The sequence below is a fragment of the Excalfactoria chinensis genome, chromosome 1 (genome assembly GCF_039878825.1).
Source record: "Excalfactoria chinensis isolate bCotChi1 chromosome 1, bCotChi1.hap2, whole genome shotgun sequence".
In the NCBI taxonomy this organism is placed as follows: Eukaryota; Metazoa; Chordata; class Aves; order Galliformes; family Phasianidae; genus Excalfactoria; species Excalfactoria chinensis.
Window position 1 is genome coordinate 37454394 of NC_092825.1, and position 18787 is coordinate 37473180.

Below are 18787 nucleotides of genomic sequence, written 5' to 3' on the forward strand. Positions count from 1 at the left end.
CTCTGATGGAAAACATCACTGAAAAGCTGCGTGTATCTGAATAGATAGAAACACCATTACTGTATACTTCAGATAACAGTAATTAAAAGATGATGCTGCATGACATTACACTGTTGCGCAAAAGTAAAAGCCAGCAAGTGCAAAATAGACAGGTATTAACTGCAATATGAGTTAAGAAACGTATTTGGCAGCATATTCTTGGCATAAGATTCAAGAAGGAAACTCAGGGGACACTTGTGCCAAGCGGGTTTCCAGTTCTGTTTCCTAATGGAGATGCATGTAATAGTTCTGTTCTCTGCATTCCACATCCCTTCCCACACAGCTAAGTCACCAGGGACTTTTATTCCCTAACTTAATTTTATTTACTCCTTTCAGCATAGCTTGTGAGGTGCCTCTATTAAACATTTACAATGCTGTAACACTGGCGTGCACAGCTGCTTCAGAAAATTACCACGTGCTGGATCTCATCTGAAGCAAATGACAGCTGCTGTTCCTTAACTAGGAATTAAGAAATTAATTAGACAACTTGTGCTACTGCGTGCCAGAAGAAAGATCAGCATTCCCATTTTACAGCAAGATATGTTAAAATCATTTTGATTTTTTCAAATCATTGTCTTTCAGAGAATTTATTTCACAAAGGCTAACCCCCACAGAGGGACATAAAGTATATACCCTTTTCATGCTTACAGGCACAAATCTGGTATCTCGCCCTGTCTCTGATTTCATACCTACTTACAGTTCTTTTAGAACCAAAACCTTCTGATGTGCCTGGTCCAAGTCTGTCAGAGAGAGAAAATGATTCAGCCCGTGTAATTTTAGATGTCTACACCTGATCTAGTCAGACTCCTTTTGTCATCACTAGGGAGAAAAACATCTATCTAGAATACAATAAACCCCATCCTAATGCCAAAATAAAAACATAATTCTGGAGATCTTAAATACGTTATTGTTCCTTGGCATTCTTGCCAATGCATATGTACTGAACTGTCCCCACATCTCATACTTAAATGTCAAACTGTTCAGAGCAGACGATATTTTTTGTGGTGCGTTCATAGAAGTGCTTAGCACAACAGCTAGCATTCACAGACACTAGAACGCCTGAAATAAAACATGAGCTGAAAGGACGCTAATGTGAAGCACAGGATTTCAAACTACTTCCTACGTTGAGAATGACAGTTCTGCATGATAACGGCATCATTTCCACAAAAACAAACAACCACACTGACTAAAAAATCCCACAAAAACAAGTAAAAACCCAACCAACCACCCACCCAAAACCAACACCAAAACAAAAATCCCACAGCCACAACAGACTGGAAGCTTTTAAGGAATCAGAGAATCTACACTCTGTTTCATACAGTGATAAATCGCCCACAGTGTGAAAAAAGTAATACTTAATTTTAAGGTGAGCTTTATTTGCCTTAGGGACACATTTTAATCTCATTTTTCTCCCTGAGAAAGGTTTATTGTATCTCAACACTATGTCACTACAATCATCGTCAACCCTCGCTCTTCTTTCTTCGTAATAAATGAAGACACACACATATATATGCCTGTGTGCATTTACATATGTGTTTGTGCATATATGTGTACATATATCCAAGCCTCTCTACCACTGCAAGTCTTCCTGTTGACTTTGGATTAATCTTCTCAACCTTGCCCAATTTGCTCTCCAGTTCTCCTCAAACACCACAAGTAATGCTTGAGCTGTGGGAGTCGGGCTTGTTTAGCTTGGAGAAGAAAATGCTCTGGAAGCACTTCACTGCAGCCTTCCAGTACATGAAGGGAGCATACAAGCAGAAGGGGAAACAACTTTTTACATGGTCTGATAGTGATATGACAAGGTGGAATGGCTTAAAGCTAAAAGAGATGAGATTTAGGTTAGTCATTTTTTACTCACAGTGATCAGGCCCTGGCACAAGGCTGCCCAGAAAGGTTATGGATGCCCATCCCTGGAGGTGCAACAAGGCCAGGCTGGATGGGACCTTGGGCAGCCTGATCTGGTGGGGGGTAGCCCTGCACACAGCAGGGGGGTTGGAACGGAATGATCTTTAAGGTCCCTTCCAACCTAAACCATCCTATAATACAGACATTTGTATTGGGAAACTGGTAATCACAGCCTGAACCTCTGATTAATCAGCTGAGGCAAGTGTGGGGTCAGCTGTGGGAGCACAGGTGAGGGTAATTCAGCTGTGCTCCCAGAAGGGGTGGAGCTTGACTCCACCTCTCCTAGACTTCATTTAAGAGCTGACCACCACTAAGGCAGCATATCTTGGAGATTGCTCCTTCATGGAGACTGGATAACCAGCCTCAGCATTTTCCAGCCAGACTGAAGGCATCCATATTGGTGTTTTTTGTATGCATAACCTTTTGGATATCTATCACCATATGTCTTGTATTATTACCATCTTTTGTACTATTTCACCTTACAGACATTACAACATGGTATCACTTCTATCATGACTAAGAAACAATTTTAATTTTTCTTAAAAAGGTTTGCACAAAAAGGGTACATATTTGTGCTTTTGGTCTCCAAAAATATTCCCCAAATAGTGGAATTCTAGAAAGCAGTCGTCAGTGGTATCAGCATAACCTGAGTTATTTGATGCAAAAAGATTATAAGACCTTATATACAAATATTGGATTTGAGTATTAACAGATCTGTTGTATTTTTACACCCTGTAGAATCCAGTGAGCATTTTAAGTGACTTTAAAAAATATCTTAATATCTTCATTGGACTCATCATTTTTTCAGCCAACATTGATTGATGCAATTTATCCTTATTCTTATTATATTAACACCTTCAACTGAAACATTCTTACATTTAGGGTGAACATTTCTGCCCAGCTATCAAGAAAGACATTGATATCAAATACTACTGCACTATTTTTTTCTTCTACCATCTCTGCTAAGCATGAGATAGGCCTGTGTTAATCGCCAGACTGCCAATTTCTAGTTCTAATTGCTGCTTGTCCTTAGCATTACCTCTCTCAGCCTGCATCCCCCCCATACATATCAGTGAGCATTCCACAGCGCAGTGACCCACAGGCTAAGAGTTGTAGCCTTAAAAATAGGAGAGAAATAAAGCAAGGAAGTCAGAACACACTTGTTCTGTATTTGAGAGTGGATTTAGTGTTGATTCACCTGGTCCAGTGAGGCTTTCCACACTTGCATTTGCTAAAGTTAAACGACAATTCTGATTCTAATATTTTTTTTCAATGTTTATAAAGTTGACAGACCCATCACTTTCCATATTTCTAACATTAAAAAATCCCTAAGTTTATTTCAGCCAAAATAAATTCTGCTTCGGGAAAAAATACTCTCCTATCTACCCTTAAACAAATCTCTTATCTCTGTGTTTTGCATCAAGGGCTTCAAATTCAGCCAGTTAAGTACTCAAATCTGTAATCAAAAACTGCATTTTTTTCCTGAAAATAAAGAGAAAAGAGATGTCTGACAACACTAAAATAAAGATGAAAGATCAGGTGAAAGACTAGAAACAAGAGAATATTATTCAGCAATACATTTCTCCCTCAGACACAAAGCCAGTATCAGCTTTCTTGCTCCCCATATAAACATTACAGTAATTATTTTCAACTTTCAGTGGAATGGACAAGTAGTGAACATGTCTTCAGCTAAAGAAATGCATTTATTTCACCTAATAGGTAGAATTATAATAATTATTAGTCAAAGTCAACTAGAATTGACTGAGTTCTTAGATCTTCAATATAAACTCAACATTTAAGAAGAGAACAAGGCTCAACCATTAGAGCAGCATCAAAGGGAAACTAAGTCAAAGCTGAAATAATACTGCTGACAAATTCTGTTAAATCTGGGCAATTTATAAAAGCCTTCTAGTAAAAAGCAAGTTGACAGAGTCAGTAATAAACTGATTAAGTCTTAGCAGCTTCAACTTTCTAATATTCCATCTGTTCTGTATTTGTGCCAGCCCGGGTCATTGCCAGACACGAAGACTGGGATGTTCTTTTGTATCATCAATGACAAGACATCCCTGCTATGCTCTGTCAGCAAAGAAGAACTAATGCCTGTTTGAATGTGGAGGCAACAAACTTGAACCTCTGTAGGATATGATTAATGCAGACAGCCTGATAAACAGAAATTTAGCTTGCTGATCAAGAAGAATAGGCTATATGGATGAATAAATGGGAATGGGACATGGGAAGAGAGCCAAAAATGTTATGTAACAATACCACTAGGGGAATCAAAGTGACAACTTTTGGAATACTTAATGAGAAAGTGAAAGCAGAGCACAATGTTGCTTTTTTTTTTTAAGTCAGACTAACAACTTTCAAAATGTACGTGAATGTTTCAGAATGAAGAATCTTGCCAAAGAATCTGTAAAGACAGATGATCAAGCTGTAAGGGGGCACACTCAAATGCAACCATTTTCTTGCTATGGTCTCTGCAGGAATATTTTTATTGGTGTTCACTATGCAGAAACTTGGTAAACTTGCACATTTCTTCATGGAAGACTCAAAGGATCTGTTTCAAACAGAAGCACTGGTAGCTTCTGGTAGCACAAAATGAAAAACAGCAAATTGTCACAATGAGAAATTACTCCATCCTAAAACTTTGAAGGAACAAGTGATGCTGCTAAAGGATGTAATAGCTAAACTACTCCAGAACTACACAGAATGGCTGAGGTTGGCAGGGCTCTCTGAGTTCATCTGCTCCAACCCCTGCTCAAGAAGGGACACTGAAAGCAGGGTGCCCCGGACCACATCCAGGCAGCTTTTGAAGGTCAGCAAGGAGGTTCTGTTGACAGCCATGCACTGCAAGGAATGTGGAGAACAAAACATGGGGATAAAAAGTTATGTAGTGGTAAAGACTTCTCGGTGCGTGTGTTTCAGTACCAGAATCCAGAGAAGTTGTTCTTCCCCATAATGAGTGTTCCATGGACACTATTACCTTTAGCTTGACAATTCTGGTGTCAGAGCTGTGTCTCAGAAGTGGCAAGTTTGGGGAACAAATATGTGACAACTCCCTGATTTCATGCCTGTTTCTAGATAGCATGTAGTGTACTGTTAGGTAGGATTAAAAAACAAACAAAAAAGCAACCACAAAAACAAGGCAACACAAGTTTAAAGACAGAGTAAAATACCAAACTGAAGTGTTGGGATCTCACCTGTATTAAGTATGATCCAGTGGAATCTGCACTTGAACTCTCATTTTGTATCGTATTCTGTTGGGTGATAGCATCCTCCTTCTTTCGCTCCTTCTGCCCTGCTTCATCATCTTCATATTCATCAAGGCTCTAAAACCAAAAATATTCAGTTATAAAATCATCCTTTTATGTTGCTTCCCATGCTTTTCATATTTCATAGAACTCAAGCATCAGTGAAGTAACTGTCTCAAAGATTAGTTTAAATTTTTAGAAAAGTTTAATTGAATTTTTAATGGATCTTGATATCTCCAGTACAAGAATGAAGTTTGACAACTGCTTTTTCTTAATTACGAAAAAGAAATAATCAAGATTCAACTTGACAGAGCCCTACGCAATGTTGTCTGAGTTCAATGTTACTCTTGCTTTGAGCAGGAGCTTGAACTGTACCTTCCACATGAATGATTCTATGATTTTACAGCCCCATTCATCCCAGGCAGTAATTTTACCTCTACATAGCTGATCTGAAAGAAGTATAGAAAGGCAAAAATAAAGAACTAATTTTACTCTCAACTGAATAGCTTGTGTTTTCCTTATTTTTTTCCTTTTTTTTTTTTTTTTTTACATGGTGTGATATAAGTATCACACTGAACCATCTATATTACCTTTGTTCTCCTTGACTTTTGAGTTCATCTTTGAAAATTTATTGTCAGAAACCAGTCATTTTAAAATCAGCCGGGCATTCATATAAATTAATAATTTACACAAATGTGTAATTGCTTGCCTTTTCATGCCACGTTTACTGAAACGCTGAGTTCAAAAGGACTATGTTTCTAAAGCACTGACTGCTGATAAATGAGATCCAAAAAACACTATGAGAACAGAAGGCAGAAGCACTGCCCTTGCACTAACTCAAAGTCATGCAGAGTCCAGGGTTGAAACAGCTCAGCCAGTTTTGCACTAGTTCAGCTGTGTCCAGATTGGTCTGTATTAGTTTAACTTATACAAATTTACAGAAACTATTTGGAAGACCATCTCGAGGCAGACATGAAGCTCCATTTGTCCGCAACATCACAAACTGTTGGCTAGCATTCAGTGTTCAAACACCACTACAGCAAATAAACAATTCCAAGGCTTCTGAGAAAGCTTCCAGATGAATGTGCCACAGCTTGAGAAGCAGAGGGCAACAGAGGTGAATGTAAAATTATTTGAATTCCAATTTCTGACACCCAGGAAAGATAAATCACTAGGCTGAGGCTTAGATACTGACAATCTTTCACATCACCTTATCTAGGAGATAGACGAGTAGACAAAAGCCTACACAAAGAATGCTGAAATGTAGCATTTTTTTTGTAAAGAAAAAGGTGTTATTTAGTAACTGAAAATCACACTAGTGCACAACAAAGTAAATTTGGCTGCTGCAGTGCAAGCATTGGGGTGACAGAAGTGCTAGGAAGCAAACTAAAAAAGCACATACTTCTAAAAGCAAACATAAGCAAACCCAAATAATGGCCATTTAAGTTCTCCGCAACCCAAGGCAGAATCCTAATGCAGTTTCACCAGTGTACTTTTAATCAACATCTTAATGCAATTACCGTACACCTGCCTACTTTCATCACTAGGCAATGGCGCACTTTAAAGGTTATTACGCCTGAATTATACACTCAAAAATATTTTCAAAAAGTGATCTCGTCACATTAAATGATTATAAATCACAAATATTTCACTCTGCTGCCTCAGTTCCATTACTAACAGAGAGTTTAAAGAACAGTAATAATACATCCTAGGAGCCAATTTTTAAAGCAATATCCTCCACCTTCTATAAACTATAAAAAATGAAAAGTTTTGGTAACAGAAACTTCAGTCTGTACCCTATTTTACCCCACAGTTCTGGTAGCCCATTCTGAAGCCTCAATATCAAAAATAAACCTAAGCCTCCGTCACGTCAAGAAATGGAGCCGTCTTCTGCTCTTGAAAAGCCAGCCTTGTTCACAAAGAACTACAAGGTTCACAGAAGGTCTCACACAAATTCAGACTAGGTGAAGAATGATATTCTATTTGAAAAGCAGAACGAACTTTTGGATTGTTCTTCTATCCTCCAAGTTGTTCCTGTATAGAATTAAGATCTCAGATAAATTCAATTGAAAGAGACAGTCTGAGAGGAACTGGAGAAGAGCAGCCTCTAATAAACCAAGAAGAAAACCAACATGATGCAGAAGAGAACTTCATCTGACATCACCAGAGCAGGCCCCAAGGAGCTGGGGCCCAAGTATTCTGCATGACCACAGGGACATCCCTTGCCCACAGCAACAGGAGAATGGACTGAAGTGCAAGCCTAATCCATTAGACAGTTTTCCCATCAGCTCCCTTCCCCCGGTTTTTATTTTCCTGCTAGGCACATACCATTGCAGATTCTTATTTTCCATTAAAATCATCTGAGTTTTGTACAGCAGACATTCGATGTGACATTCCCACATCTGATCTTAATATAGGGAATCCACAGAAATTCTTTAGGTTTTCTAGCATTTCGGTATATGTTTGAAGCCGTAGTATAAACATTTCTCTGTAAACCTCTAGTATGGAAAATACAAGCAAAATAAGATGCTTTCAAAAGGATCAGGAGAATGAAGGAAACAGCCCCAAAGACAGCCCTACATTCCAGCACACCACCGAGCTGCAGCCGAAGCAATGCAATACAAAAACATCTCAAGTGGTTCGCTGGGTTGCTTCCTATGAACCCTTGAACATCGCTAGCAACAAACACGAACTGGTTTTCTCCAAAAGAAACAAGCAGCATTTCTAAATGTAAGAGATTGGCTTCTGAACGGGCGTGAGCAACTCTCATCACAACTGCACTGATGCAAAATGTCCCTGTCCCCATCCCCCCTGCTGTGCCTCACAGTTCTGCTGGCAGAGCACCTCTCTGCGAGCTTCCCTGTTTATTTCACTAGAAATCTCTCAGGTTGGTTTCAGCAGTTCTAATGAGCCCAGGTTAATCTCCCTGAGCCAGATGCGAGTGTGTTTGAGCTGTTTACTTCGCCCAGCTCCCAGGATGGCTGCAATACATCAGTTTTTCAGAAATGGTGAGCACTTGAGTCAGCAACGTATTCAAACAGTCCAGCAAAACATGCAAGCAGAGATATACAGTCAGTAAAACTCAGTTTGCGTTCAACTTTGCATTCGGGCAATAAACAGAACGTCCACAACATAAGCACCATCAGTTACCCTGGCATTTCTTCAGCTCCTTAAACACGCTAACAATTTAGGAGAAGAAATAAATCTAGGTTTCTTCCCGTTGCACTAAAACAGCTTTGAACAATTTTAAATAAGGTAGAGAAGCCGCTTTCTGTGTTTAGTACAAGTCTGAAGTACGCGATCGTAAATTCTTATCAAGATGCTGGAAAAGTGCCAAGGTTTCTATGAAATTTAAACACTTCCTAAAAACCTTACCTGGTGGAAAAGAAAGACAAGTGACACTTGTCACACAAGACAATTGACTATAATGAAGTGCGTTTTGGGAATCAACAGCATTTATCCCTCAGCTGACCATTCAGAAAAGCCTGAGAGTTCTCTGCAAACAAGGCTATTCCACACATCACTTCTTTATAATCACTTTTCTTCCCACAGCATGGAGAACCAAATGCTTTCTGTCTTTATCACACAGAGCTGCAGTATTTGCTAAATGCCACGCTCCCATCTCTGCACACGTCAAACATTACTGCCACCATCCTCAGGATGTACCCCACAAAACAAGCAACAATCCCAAACCTCAGTGATTTGAGACTACGTAACAGTTCAGAACCTGAAGTATTTTATGTAAAGTGGGCTTAGGGTAATATAATCTTACATTGGAACAATGGCTGAAAAATTGGAAAAATTACATGTTTTTCACTGCACAAGCTTTTTATCAGGCCCAGTTTGCCTGGTTTTTTTCTACATCTCAAAAATTCTCCCAGTAGGGGCAAAGTGAGCTAAAATTATTCGCAGTAATTAACAACAACAACAAAATCTACAGACAGTGCTATGAGTATGGATTACCCAGAAAAAGATGTATACATTTTAAAAGAATATTTGACCTTAATTATCACATTTTTAAAAGAGTCCAAAAATTAAGATACTGGACTCAGACACCTTACCTGAATGATCTGTGCATGCTTCTGAAAGATTACATACCCAAATGGAGCAGTCCAATATCAACAATTAGTGTGATAACAAGAATAGATTTTTAACCCAGAGAAGGGATAAAGACAGGAATCTTTGGTATCTGAGATCAAAAGAGACCCCAACACAGCACTGGGTCAGCGAACAGCAGGTGGGCCAGAACACAGCTGACTGCAGCCCTGGGATGCACTCATCCCAACCACTCAGCCAACAAAGAGCAGCAAAGGGACAGGCAATGCTTAGAGGACAGAGTTGTACATCTTGCTCCAAAGATCTCATGGTATTCACAATCCGATGTCACATCTACATTCTGTCTATCCTTTTCTCACCCAAAACAAGAACTCTGAAGTACACACTTTATATGCTCAATTCTACTCCAGACCAAATACAATTTGTGTTCTTTGTCCTGACCTAGTAGTTTTAAAAACTCACTTAGAAACAAAGGAGGAGAATGTACCCGACCTTATTTGTCCATATCAGAGCACAATAACAAAGTATTCTGAATTCTTTTAAAGTTAAGTAAAACATCAACTACATCAAAACCAGAATGTCAATTATTCCTCTATTATAATAACAAAAAGCAGCTATGTTTGCAGTTTGTTATTCAGCAAAATACACTGTTTGGCCACCACTATCTTCAAACATACCACAAGAATGAGTTCAAAAGTCAAATGTTTAACTTAAACTAATCGCCAAAAAATCCTTTATCACAAGGCTTGTCATGAATGATTGGTGGAAATGCTCAATTTAGCTACTTAGTACATGATATTAATATTAAAGTCACTGAGGAAAATACCAGGGGATACAAGAGAAAACGGGGGGAAAAAGCCACCAAGAATTACTTGAAACTTAGAAAAGAGAAAAAGGTAACAAAAATAAGGACTGATAAGCCATTAGAATTAAACACCACTCTACTTAGTGCTACACTTGAACTTAGTATCTTAAGCTTCCTCAGGTTGATCACCATCTCAGAACGGAAGCATCAGGCAGCAGAAGATCAATATGCAAAGAAGTCAAACTGCTGACACTCATTCCATGGGGAAATTATTATAAATATAATAATCACTCATCCAAAGCACTGATGCTCTACTCTTAAAAGAAAAAAAGGAAAAAAACCCAACATAAAATAAAGGAGCTAGAAGAAAAGCAGCCTGGTCCTCCTCTTGCCAGCAGACAATCCATCCCACCTCACTTCAGAACTACAGAGCCCAAACTTCAAGTACAGCACAGCTTTATATACCAGAAGACTGAAACCAAAATCTTCCTTCCTTTTCAAATTTTGTCTCCAATCACATTTTGCTGATTTGAAAAAAAAATACATCTTTTTCTCTGCTGCTGGTTCCATCTATTGCAGAGTTATCATTAACAGCACTGAACATAAACATATACAAGTTACAGCAATGTTCCCCAAAACCACACAAAACAGAAGAAAAAATGGCATTTTGTTCCAAAGTTGAGTCAATTGCCAAACCCATCTCCTTATCCTCTCAACATTTCAAAATGACCCATCCTATCCAATAGGAAGATGGCAGAGCAGCGAATGAGCCAAAGAAACCTGGCAAAGCAAGCCTTGGCTGTCACAGTGAGGAAAAAGAGAGAAACGCTGAGAATATATGTACCATTTGTGGAAGGAGCATTTCACAATTCGCATCATGGCCTGTATTTTAGGAAACAACACCCAGGGGTTGCAAAAGTTAAGGAGAACAACTTCTGGATACAAAGAAAACAAGAGTCTACAGACTCGGTGCCTGCCTGCCCCTATTCTTCCTAAAAAATCTCTTCTACTATTAGATATAAATTGTAGAGATACTGGTACTATGGATAATGTAAACTGTCTGGATCTAGAGTGGTTCTCCCACTGCAGCAATGGCTAAACAAAAGCAACCCAAAGAAGACTTTAATGGAGTCAAAAAACCACCGCTGTTTTGCCTTCCACTGCAATGCCAAAACTAAACAAATAGAAACAAAGCTCTAAAAAAAGAGACGTGTCTCCATGTTGATGAAGAACAAACAGATGAAGCATTCTTCTGTTTAAAGCCAAAACGGTGAGAGAAACAAACCTGAGAGAAGACTAGCACACTATTTTCAAAACGGACATTTCCTTTTCATGTGAAAGGTGATGTGGGAGGCATCTAATTCTTGTTTTCTTCCCTCAATTAAATACGGTATTTCTAAAAAGAAATAAAGATGAGATCGGTATTTGAGGAATGTTCTAAAAGGAGATCAAACAGGTTAATGTGTACCGTGTTTCTAACTATCCTCTTAACCACGCGGTTTGTAGCAATTCATACTGACAAGTTGCATTTAGAATGGCTTTTTAAAATCACAGCACAATGCCTTTGCAGGTTTCTGCTCCCCTGCTTACCAGGTTAATTGTCATTTTGCTTTTTCCACCCAGCTGAACCTCATTCAGTGTTTACAGACAGCAGCTGTGGGATTGGTCAAATTGAACAAAGCCAGAGAGGCTGCTTACAACCAAGTGCGCATGGACAAGTCGTGACAATAGACTTAGCACCAGAACCAATTCCAAGGGAAAAAGAAAACTTCAGCACAATGCTTCTTTGAGACTTGTGCTGCATTTCTAATTTGGCAGTGGGATCTTTTGAATCCTTAGAAAAACTGATAAAAATATCAACCAGTTTTTCTTCTCTCCCAGTTGTTTCGTCTTAACACAAACTGTTTTACCAGAGAGAGAGAGATGAGGATGTTACTCTCAGCTGCAAGGCGCAATGGGAAGAACACATTGAAAAAAATCATATTAAGCAGGACAGGCACATATCTGGTAACAACTGTTAAATCTGATGCTCCACACAATAAATAATCACTTTTGAAGCCCCCATAAGTGATGTCAAAAATAGACAGAACATACTGATAGAAGCCATACGGGCAGACGAAGCATATCCCTGATGCTGGTATCTGGCTGAATGGCAATGCCCAGGTTAAGTTCCAAACAGTTATAGTTGTTGCTGCAGTCAATGCTGGAATTATTTCTTGACAAAGGACCTCACAGCCACAAGTGAATCCTAGCATACTGTGAAGTTGGTTCCCAACCTAGACTTCTGAGATCACCCTTCAGCTCTGCCATTTGGAAGGAAGGCCTCTTCCTCGTGGGCTACGTAAACAAACTTCTTGTATAAATGCTCTTATCATCGCCCAAGGCTCCTGGCAGAAATCCTGCCTAGGTTCTCATGGTACAACTCCACATCCTAACAGTATGAAGGTCTTCTACCACCAGCATTTGTGCCCCAACTTCTTTGTGGAAACTGAGCTCAGAAACCACAGCTCCTCTGTAGCCATATTTTAATTAAGTCACCAGATAAGGGAAGCCATATCCAGATAGCATAAATAGCAGAATATTAATAATGGCTTAATATCTTTAAGATCTGAAACTTACACAAGGCATTTTGAAAATCAAGTCTGTTATGAATGCAAGATGAAGATCAGCTGCCACAATAACCCCGCAGACAGCATGAAACCTCCCACCCAGGCAGGCAGCAGCACTGCACACAGCCTGGAGCCAGCCCAGTGTGTGTGTGTGCTCAGCTCTTCCCTTCCATAGGCCATGTGAGCAACTAGGGCAGCTAAAGACGTCTCTGGCTTCACTTGTTCTGAGGCTTTTTCTTGATCTTTCCATCACTGTTAGAGTGGTCTGCTTTATTTCCATCACAGCATTCACTTCAAATCGTGACATTTTGATTACTAGGGCTAAAACAGTGTGCTTCCTCTAGAAGATAAGGAATATTAGGGATTCAGGATTGGAGTGTGCGGATAGGCAAGACTTCACCACTTGAGAGCATTTCATACGCACACTTGAAGCCCACAAAACAGTACAAGCAAGTTCAAGCGTTTCAGTACAGCAGCAGCATTTGCATATGGTGACCTCAGAACAGCGAAGAACATGCACAGACACAAAAACAGATCAATCTAGGTGTGAGGAAATGTGCGGTAGGATAGTGGGGGGGATGAGTCACATCATAAAGCTGGTTCAAAACAACTGCACTCCCTGGAGCCCTACACTACCCTAACTCGTTATGGTGTTCTGCAGCAAAGCAGAGCAGACCAGAATGAGGCAGAAGCAAGTAAAGCAGGGAAAATGCTTGACAGATGAAGTTTATTCTTGCAAGTGCAAGTTTGTATAAAAATATATATTCTTTCCTTTTTTTCTCTCAAATTTGTTGAGTTGGGTTTTGGATTTATTTTTTTGTTGTTGTTCAGTTGTTGTTTTTTTTTGCAACTATATTATTAGTCACATGTAGTGCTGTAGATCTTGGCCAGGTCTTCAGGAGCTGAGAGGTTCTTTCCATGTCAAGAGGTCTACCCTCTCAGGCTGGAGGGCTCAAGCAAGTCATTAAGGTCTCACATACAGCATTTGTTACCTTGATTCAAAACATGAACTATGCATGCATATTGCAACCACATATCAGGAATAAAGGCTGAAGTCCTCTTTTCTGAACTGCTCAGAAACACAATGGTTAAAGATAGTTGATAAAATTGGCTAGATGCAGACAGGGATCCCTGAACGTGCCCCCATCCAGCACATGGTACAGTGTAGCAGTGCAATGGTAAGGGTCTGGGTCACCCGTGTGCAGAATAAAAGGGCCCTACAGCCCCACTCCATGTCCTGTTGAGCATGGAGAGCAGGAGGGAAAGGTTAAGACTGACACAGGAATTAACATGCATCATCCTCTCCATGGTAACTGCTCATATGCATTGCTTTCTGTAAGCCAGTCTGTGCCTGTGGTGAATACAAGGTAATCCAAGCCTGGCCATGCCCAGCAGAGAGAAGGTGAGCAGCCTCCCTACCCCTGAGGCAGGTCCTGTGGGAAGTGGGGAGAGGAGCTGGTGACGCCGCAGCAACCTGCCACACAGACAGATCATGACTTACACCAGTGAAAAGTCTGTTCCTGAGAATCCCAGGGACAGAAAACTTCAACTAAAATAATGCTGCAGAAGGGGTGCTCACATTGTAGGCAGAAAAAACAAACAACAAAAACCCCAAATCCCCCAGCCCCTTGCACTGGAAACTAGGGGCAAGCAAGAGAGGAAGCACCAGTGGACTCCAGACTGCAGAGTCTGCTGTTCACGTTATTAAAATGTGCTTTTAATTTCTCAGACCACAGGCTAAAGCCTGTAATAATGTCACTTGGAGAACAGAAGGCTGAGTGAGCATCTGAGGGTGAAGAGGAATGTTTTCACAGGCGCAGTTAGTAAATACCACTGGCTCCTGCAGACATTCTTCCTTAAATGGACATTAACATTGCATTAGGTTAGAAAAAAGCCTCCTGGCCCACCACAAGCTATAGGCTAGCAATTGACCTTCCAGCACCTGCACTACAAGATACTAAAATTAGTGGGAGGCTTTGCATATACAACATTAATTTTTAAGAACAGCCTAAAACCCTTACCGCCTCCCCCCCCACCCCAATACATGAGTTTCATCTGTAGATTTTGAAATGTAAGGAATCTCCTGATCTCTCAAACACTGTACAAACAAAGCAGAAATAAGAAGTCTCTCTACCTATCTGTGATCAACTGTATGAGGGCACCAGACAATTTAAAGACAGGAAACTGCTCTAAAACTGAACCTTCACCCAAAAGTTGAGCCAAACTTTATATGGACACTGAGATAACTCTGCATTACTTTGATTTTATTTTTACTTTGTTGTGTTGTTCTTTTTTTTCTTCCTCTTTCACATGCCACTCCATAATTGCTTTCTCCAGCCAAGAAAGCAAGACTGCTTTCCCTCCACTATGATGCCTAGCAGCATGAGCGATAAGGGCTGAGGCACCACAGCAGCGCCATCCACTCGCTCACACTCCAAGTCTTTCCCTTTCCCAGTTCTCTCTATGGGTTTCTCTAGTCCTCTGCACCACTACTATGTCAGGCAAGCCACGTCAGGGTAACTCACTAACAGAAAGCTAACCCTATAAAACATCAGTCATCTTGGCTGAGCTAACTACAGGATCAAACACAGCTGGAGTCAGTAGGGGTGAGGCAGGTGGGAGCACGTATCCACAGCAGCCATGACATGGAAGCTCTTAACTCTCACAGGACTGAGATCTCAGCAATTCAAACCAAGGAACTGCTGAATTATTCATCTAAAGCCCACACTCACATACCGGCAGAACATTACTCAAATCAACTACTTTGTGATTCGAGTGATGTCCCTGCTAATGGTAAAGGCTATCTGTATCAAGGTAAAAATAAAACACCTGAAACTCCTCTCCCATGGACACGGATCATGGTGACTTCTTCAACCTACAGTTTGCAAGACCTACCCAACACTTTGCTCCTGTAACCCGCACAGCTGCTACCCCAGGAAAGCTCAGCAGGAGGTCTATGACAGAACTCACCCAGCTGCTGGAAGTTTTCACATTAAGTCACAGTACCTAGTACTCCAGAGGTAAAAACGCCCATCAAGAGTCACAGACAGTGGATTAACATCCATCCTACAGCCTGTGCTCCGATGTAGTTGAGTCATTACAACTGAAAGAAAAGTAAGCTACAACACAAATACAAATAACCAGAATATAAAGACAGGATAAGATGGACTCCTCAACCCAGCTTTTACACCACAGACAGAATGAACTTGAAAATACCCACAGAGGGTAGTCAAACAGCCCAGCCTCATCCTCTGCTCATTGCCCGTTCTGTTTGTGCTGGTTCAAATGGGCAGAAGCTGATCCTCCTGAAAAAGAACCCATCAGAAACCAGAAATATTATGTTCAGACCTGCCGCTTCCCCTACTGTGATAAGAGATGCCCAAGCTCAACAAAAGGGACGGAACAAGGACAGGAACCGCTGAACTTGGCCTTAGTCCTTGTGAAATTTGTACTGAATTATCCTCTTAGCATAGACACTAAAAACTGTTATTAACATTCATATATCTTGTACACATGCTGTTCCTCACATTAGTAATTTCCCCTGTTAATGTATACAGGCAACTGTAGGAAAGAAATATCTAATTAAATCAAGACCACAGAGATGCTAACACAGCCATTACTCTGAGTTCTATGGTCCTGGTATTCCCTTATTACTACTTTAAGCAACATTTTCCACAGTGCTAAGCGGAACTCCCATTTATTAAAACAATTAAGAGTTCCACATACAGTTCCATTGTATTTTATTATACTTTTGACAAGGAGCTAATAAGCTAAAAATAAAACATTCTAAATTTAAGCTGTAGTAATTTATGCCTGAAGTTATAAACCTGTTTTAGGATCTTTTCCAGTGGTGAGTCTGAAAGTAAGAATACGTTAACAGGCCATCTTTCTATATAAAGAAACAGTATCTTCATTGGGTTTTGCAATAATAAAAGGCTCTGACTCTCTGACACCCGCTTTTCAAGTAACGGTTTGTCTTCGAAGGCTGTTCTTACAATGTGTAGAGAGAAAGAAAATTTAAGCACATCTGTGCAGCGTCACATCAAACACACACAAAGGCTTTGACAGTCACTTTTCATTTACATGAAAAGCTGTAATGAAGTATTTTTGCCAAGAAGTCCATCGAATACTACAAATGCTATCCTGTAAGTGTAAAAGTCACCTTGCAAGTAGGTTGCATACTGCTTCAATTCTATGCCTCTCACTGAACCTCACAAAATTCTACTGCAAAAACAAATACATTGCACATAAAATTAAACACACACACTCACAAGGCAGAGTAGGAAAGTAATCTTCACCACTGGATATCTTAAAGAATGAACCGGCTACAACAGCCCACATTGGATGAACTCTCCTGGGGGATAACAGGTACAAGCTACTCTGTAACAGCACAAAAGAAAATTGTCCTGTACCTGCTTTGCCCTTAAACACTCGCGGCATATTGCAGCAAATAAAAGGATGGCGAGATGGTTGGACCCGTATCCCTGAACGAGCACGATGACGGTTCCATCTTGTCATTGCAGGGTAAATATATGTATATATATGTATTATTTTTTAAAAAGCACAGAAAACCAGATCTTAAATTGCAGTTTTCCCTTCTTGATCCAATTGTCTCCAACAAGTAATAGTCTGTCCTATCTACTGAAGAAGCTGAGATCCACATCCAGTTTTACCCGATTCTTTTAGTCAAAATTACAATCTTTCTTACAACCTATTAACATAAGCTATTAACTTACAGACTTAGAGACTACAACAGACTTCTGAGATTAAGCTCTCCGACTCAGATGAAGTTCTAGGAAAAAGACAAATTAAACACAAAAGAGAATTAAAATAAATCTCCCAGTATTTTACCTGGACTGACATCTATCCAGCTGCTGTCTGTTGATCCTGGAGTGGCTCTTTTTAATGATAACCCTAACCTTATATTCAAATTTTATGAATGTTTTCCCACTACTCCAAGGCTTCTTACAAATCAGTATTTATGGCAGACACTGCTTTGGTCAGTTGAGGGAAATTTATTTGGACATGCTCAGTTCCAAATGTTTATTCTTACCAGAGATGAACTCCCCAGAAAATCCTCGTTTGACATGAATACATAGTCCTGTTTCCTCAGGGCAGAAAACAAATATTTCCTGTTCTGTTAATGGCAAACATCTGATAATATATCATGGTAATACTCACCTAAGCAGAAGGACAGAACAACACAACTTAGATTATGACCAAATAATTGTTTGAGGAAAAGAACATCTAAATGAGGTCAGATCCTCCAAATAAAATGTAGCTCTGGGCCGCAGCCATGTTACCAGACTGGTGAACCAATAAGATTTCCTTCAAGTACCCAAACCGACTGTTTGTTTGACATAAACTCCTTATTTACATGGTTACCAGCACACCCGCTACCTTGTGCAGGGAAGGTGAGCAACATCAGGCACCAAGAATACAATCGCCACCACAGATGACGGCTTACCACAACCTCATGTCTAAAGCAGTATCTTGTGGGTCCCTCCTGCAGATGAATGCAGACGCTACTGGAAGTGCCTTAAGTCCAACCCAACACGCAGTACTCACAGCTCTCAGGAATGATGCTCTTCCAGAGGGAAATCTGGAAGTCACCAACCGAACCATCACTGAGATAGATGTTGGAGAATGTGGGGGATTTATTTGACTACACTGGTTCCAATGCATTACTTATGATTTTTTTAAAAGAAAAAGAGATTAGAGATGTAATGACAAGGTTGGTTGGTTTGGTTTTTTTGTTGTTGTTTTTCTTTTTTCTTTTCTTTTTTTTTTTTTTTTTTTTAAATCTACTCAATAGTTCCTTTTAATTTATTTATTACATTCCTACAGTGATTTAATTTGTGGTTTTCTTCACACGCCACCCTCCACTGAGCCGCACTACTGGCAAAGCTAACATGCTGAGCTTTGAGCTATTCATCAATGCAGACTAAACATTTACCTCTATTTGCTACAAAGTGCGTGCACTACTATAGTCTATTCTGAAAGACAAAATTTTAATTGAAGTATTTGTAAAGAATGCCTATTTTGAAACACAGCTTTCAATTGCTCTGTGAAACCCTTTGGCAAGGATCTTGTGCATTCCTGGGAGGATTTAAATGAGT

At 39.9% G+C, this 18787-nt stretch overlaps 1 protein-coding gene across 3 annotated transcripts in view; it reads right to left on the reverse strand.

Annotated features, from left to right (window-relative positions):
- Window positions 1-18787, reverse strand: part of PAWR (pro-apoptotic WT1 regulator) — a 68404-nt gene that overhangs the window by 26026 nt on the left and 23591 nt on the right. For all 3 annotated transcript variants that reach the window (XM_072326430.1, XM_072326432.1, XM_072326429.1), the window contains exon 3: window positions 5148-5276. In XM_072326430.1, coding sequence (XP_072182531.1) covers window positions 5148-5276 — 129 coding nt within the window. The remainder of the gene's footprint in view (window positions 1-5147; window positions 5277-18787) is intronic.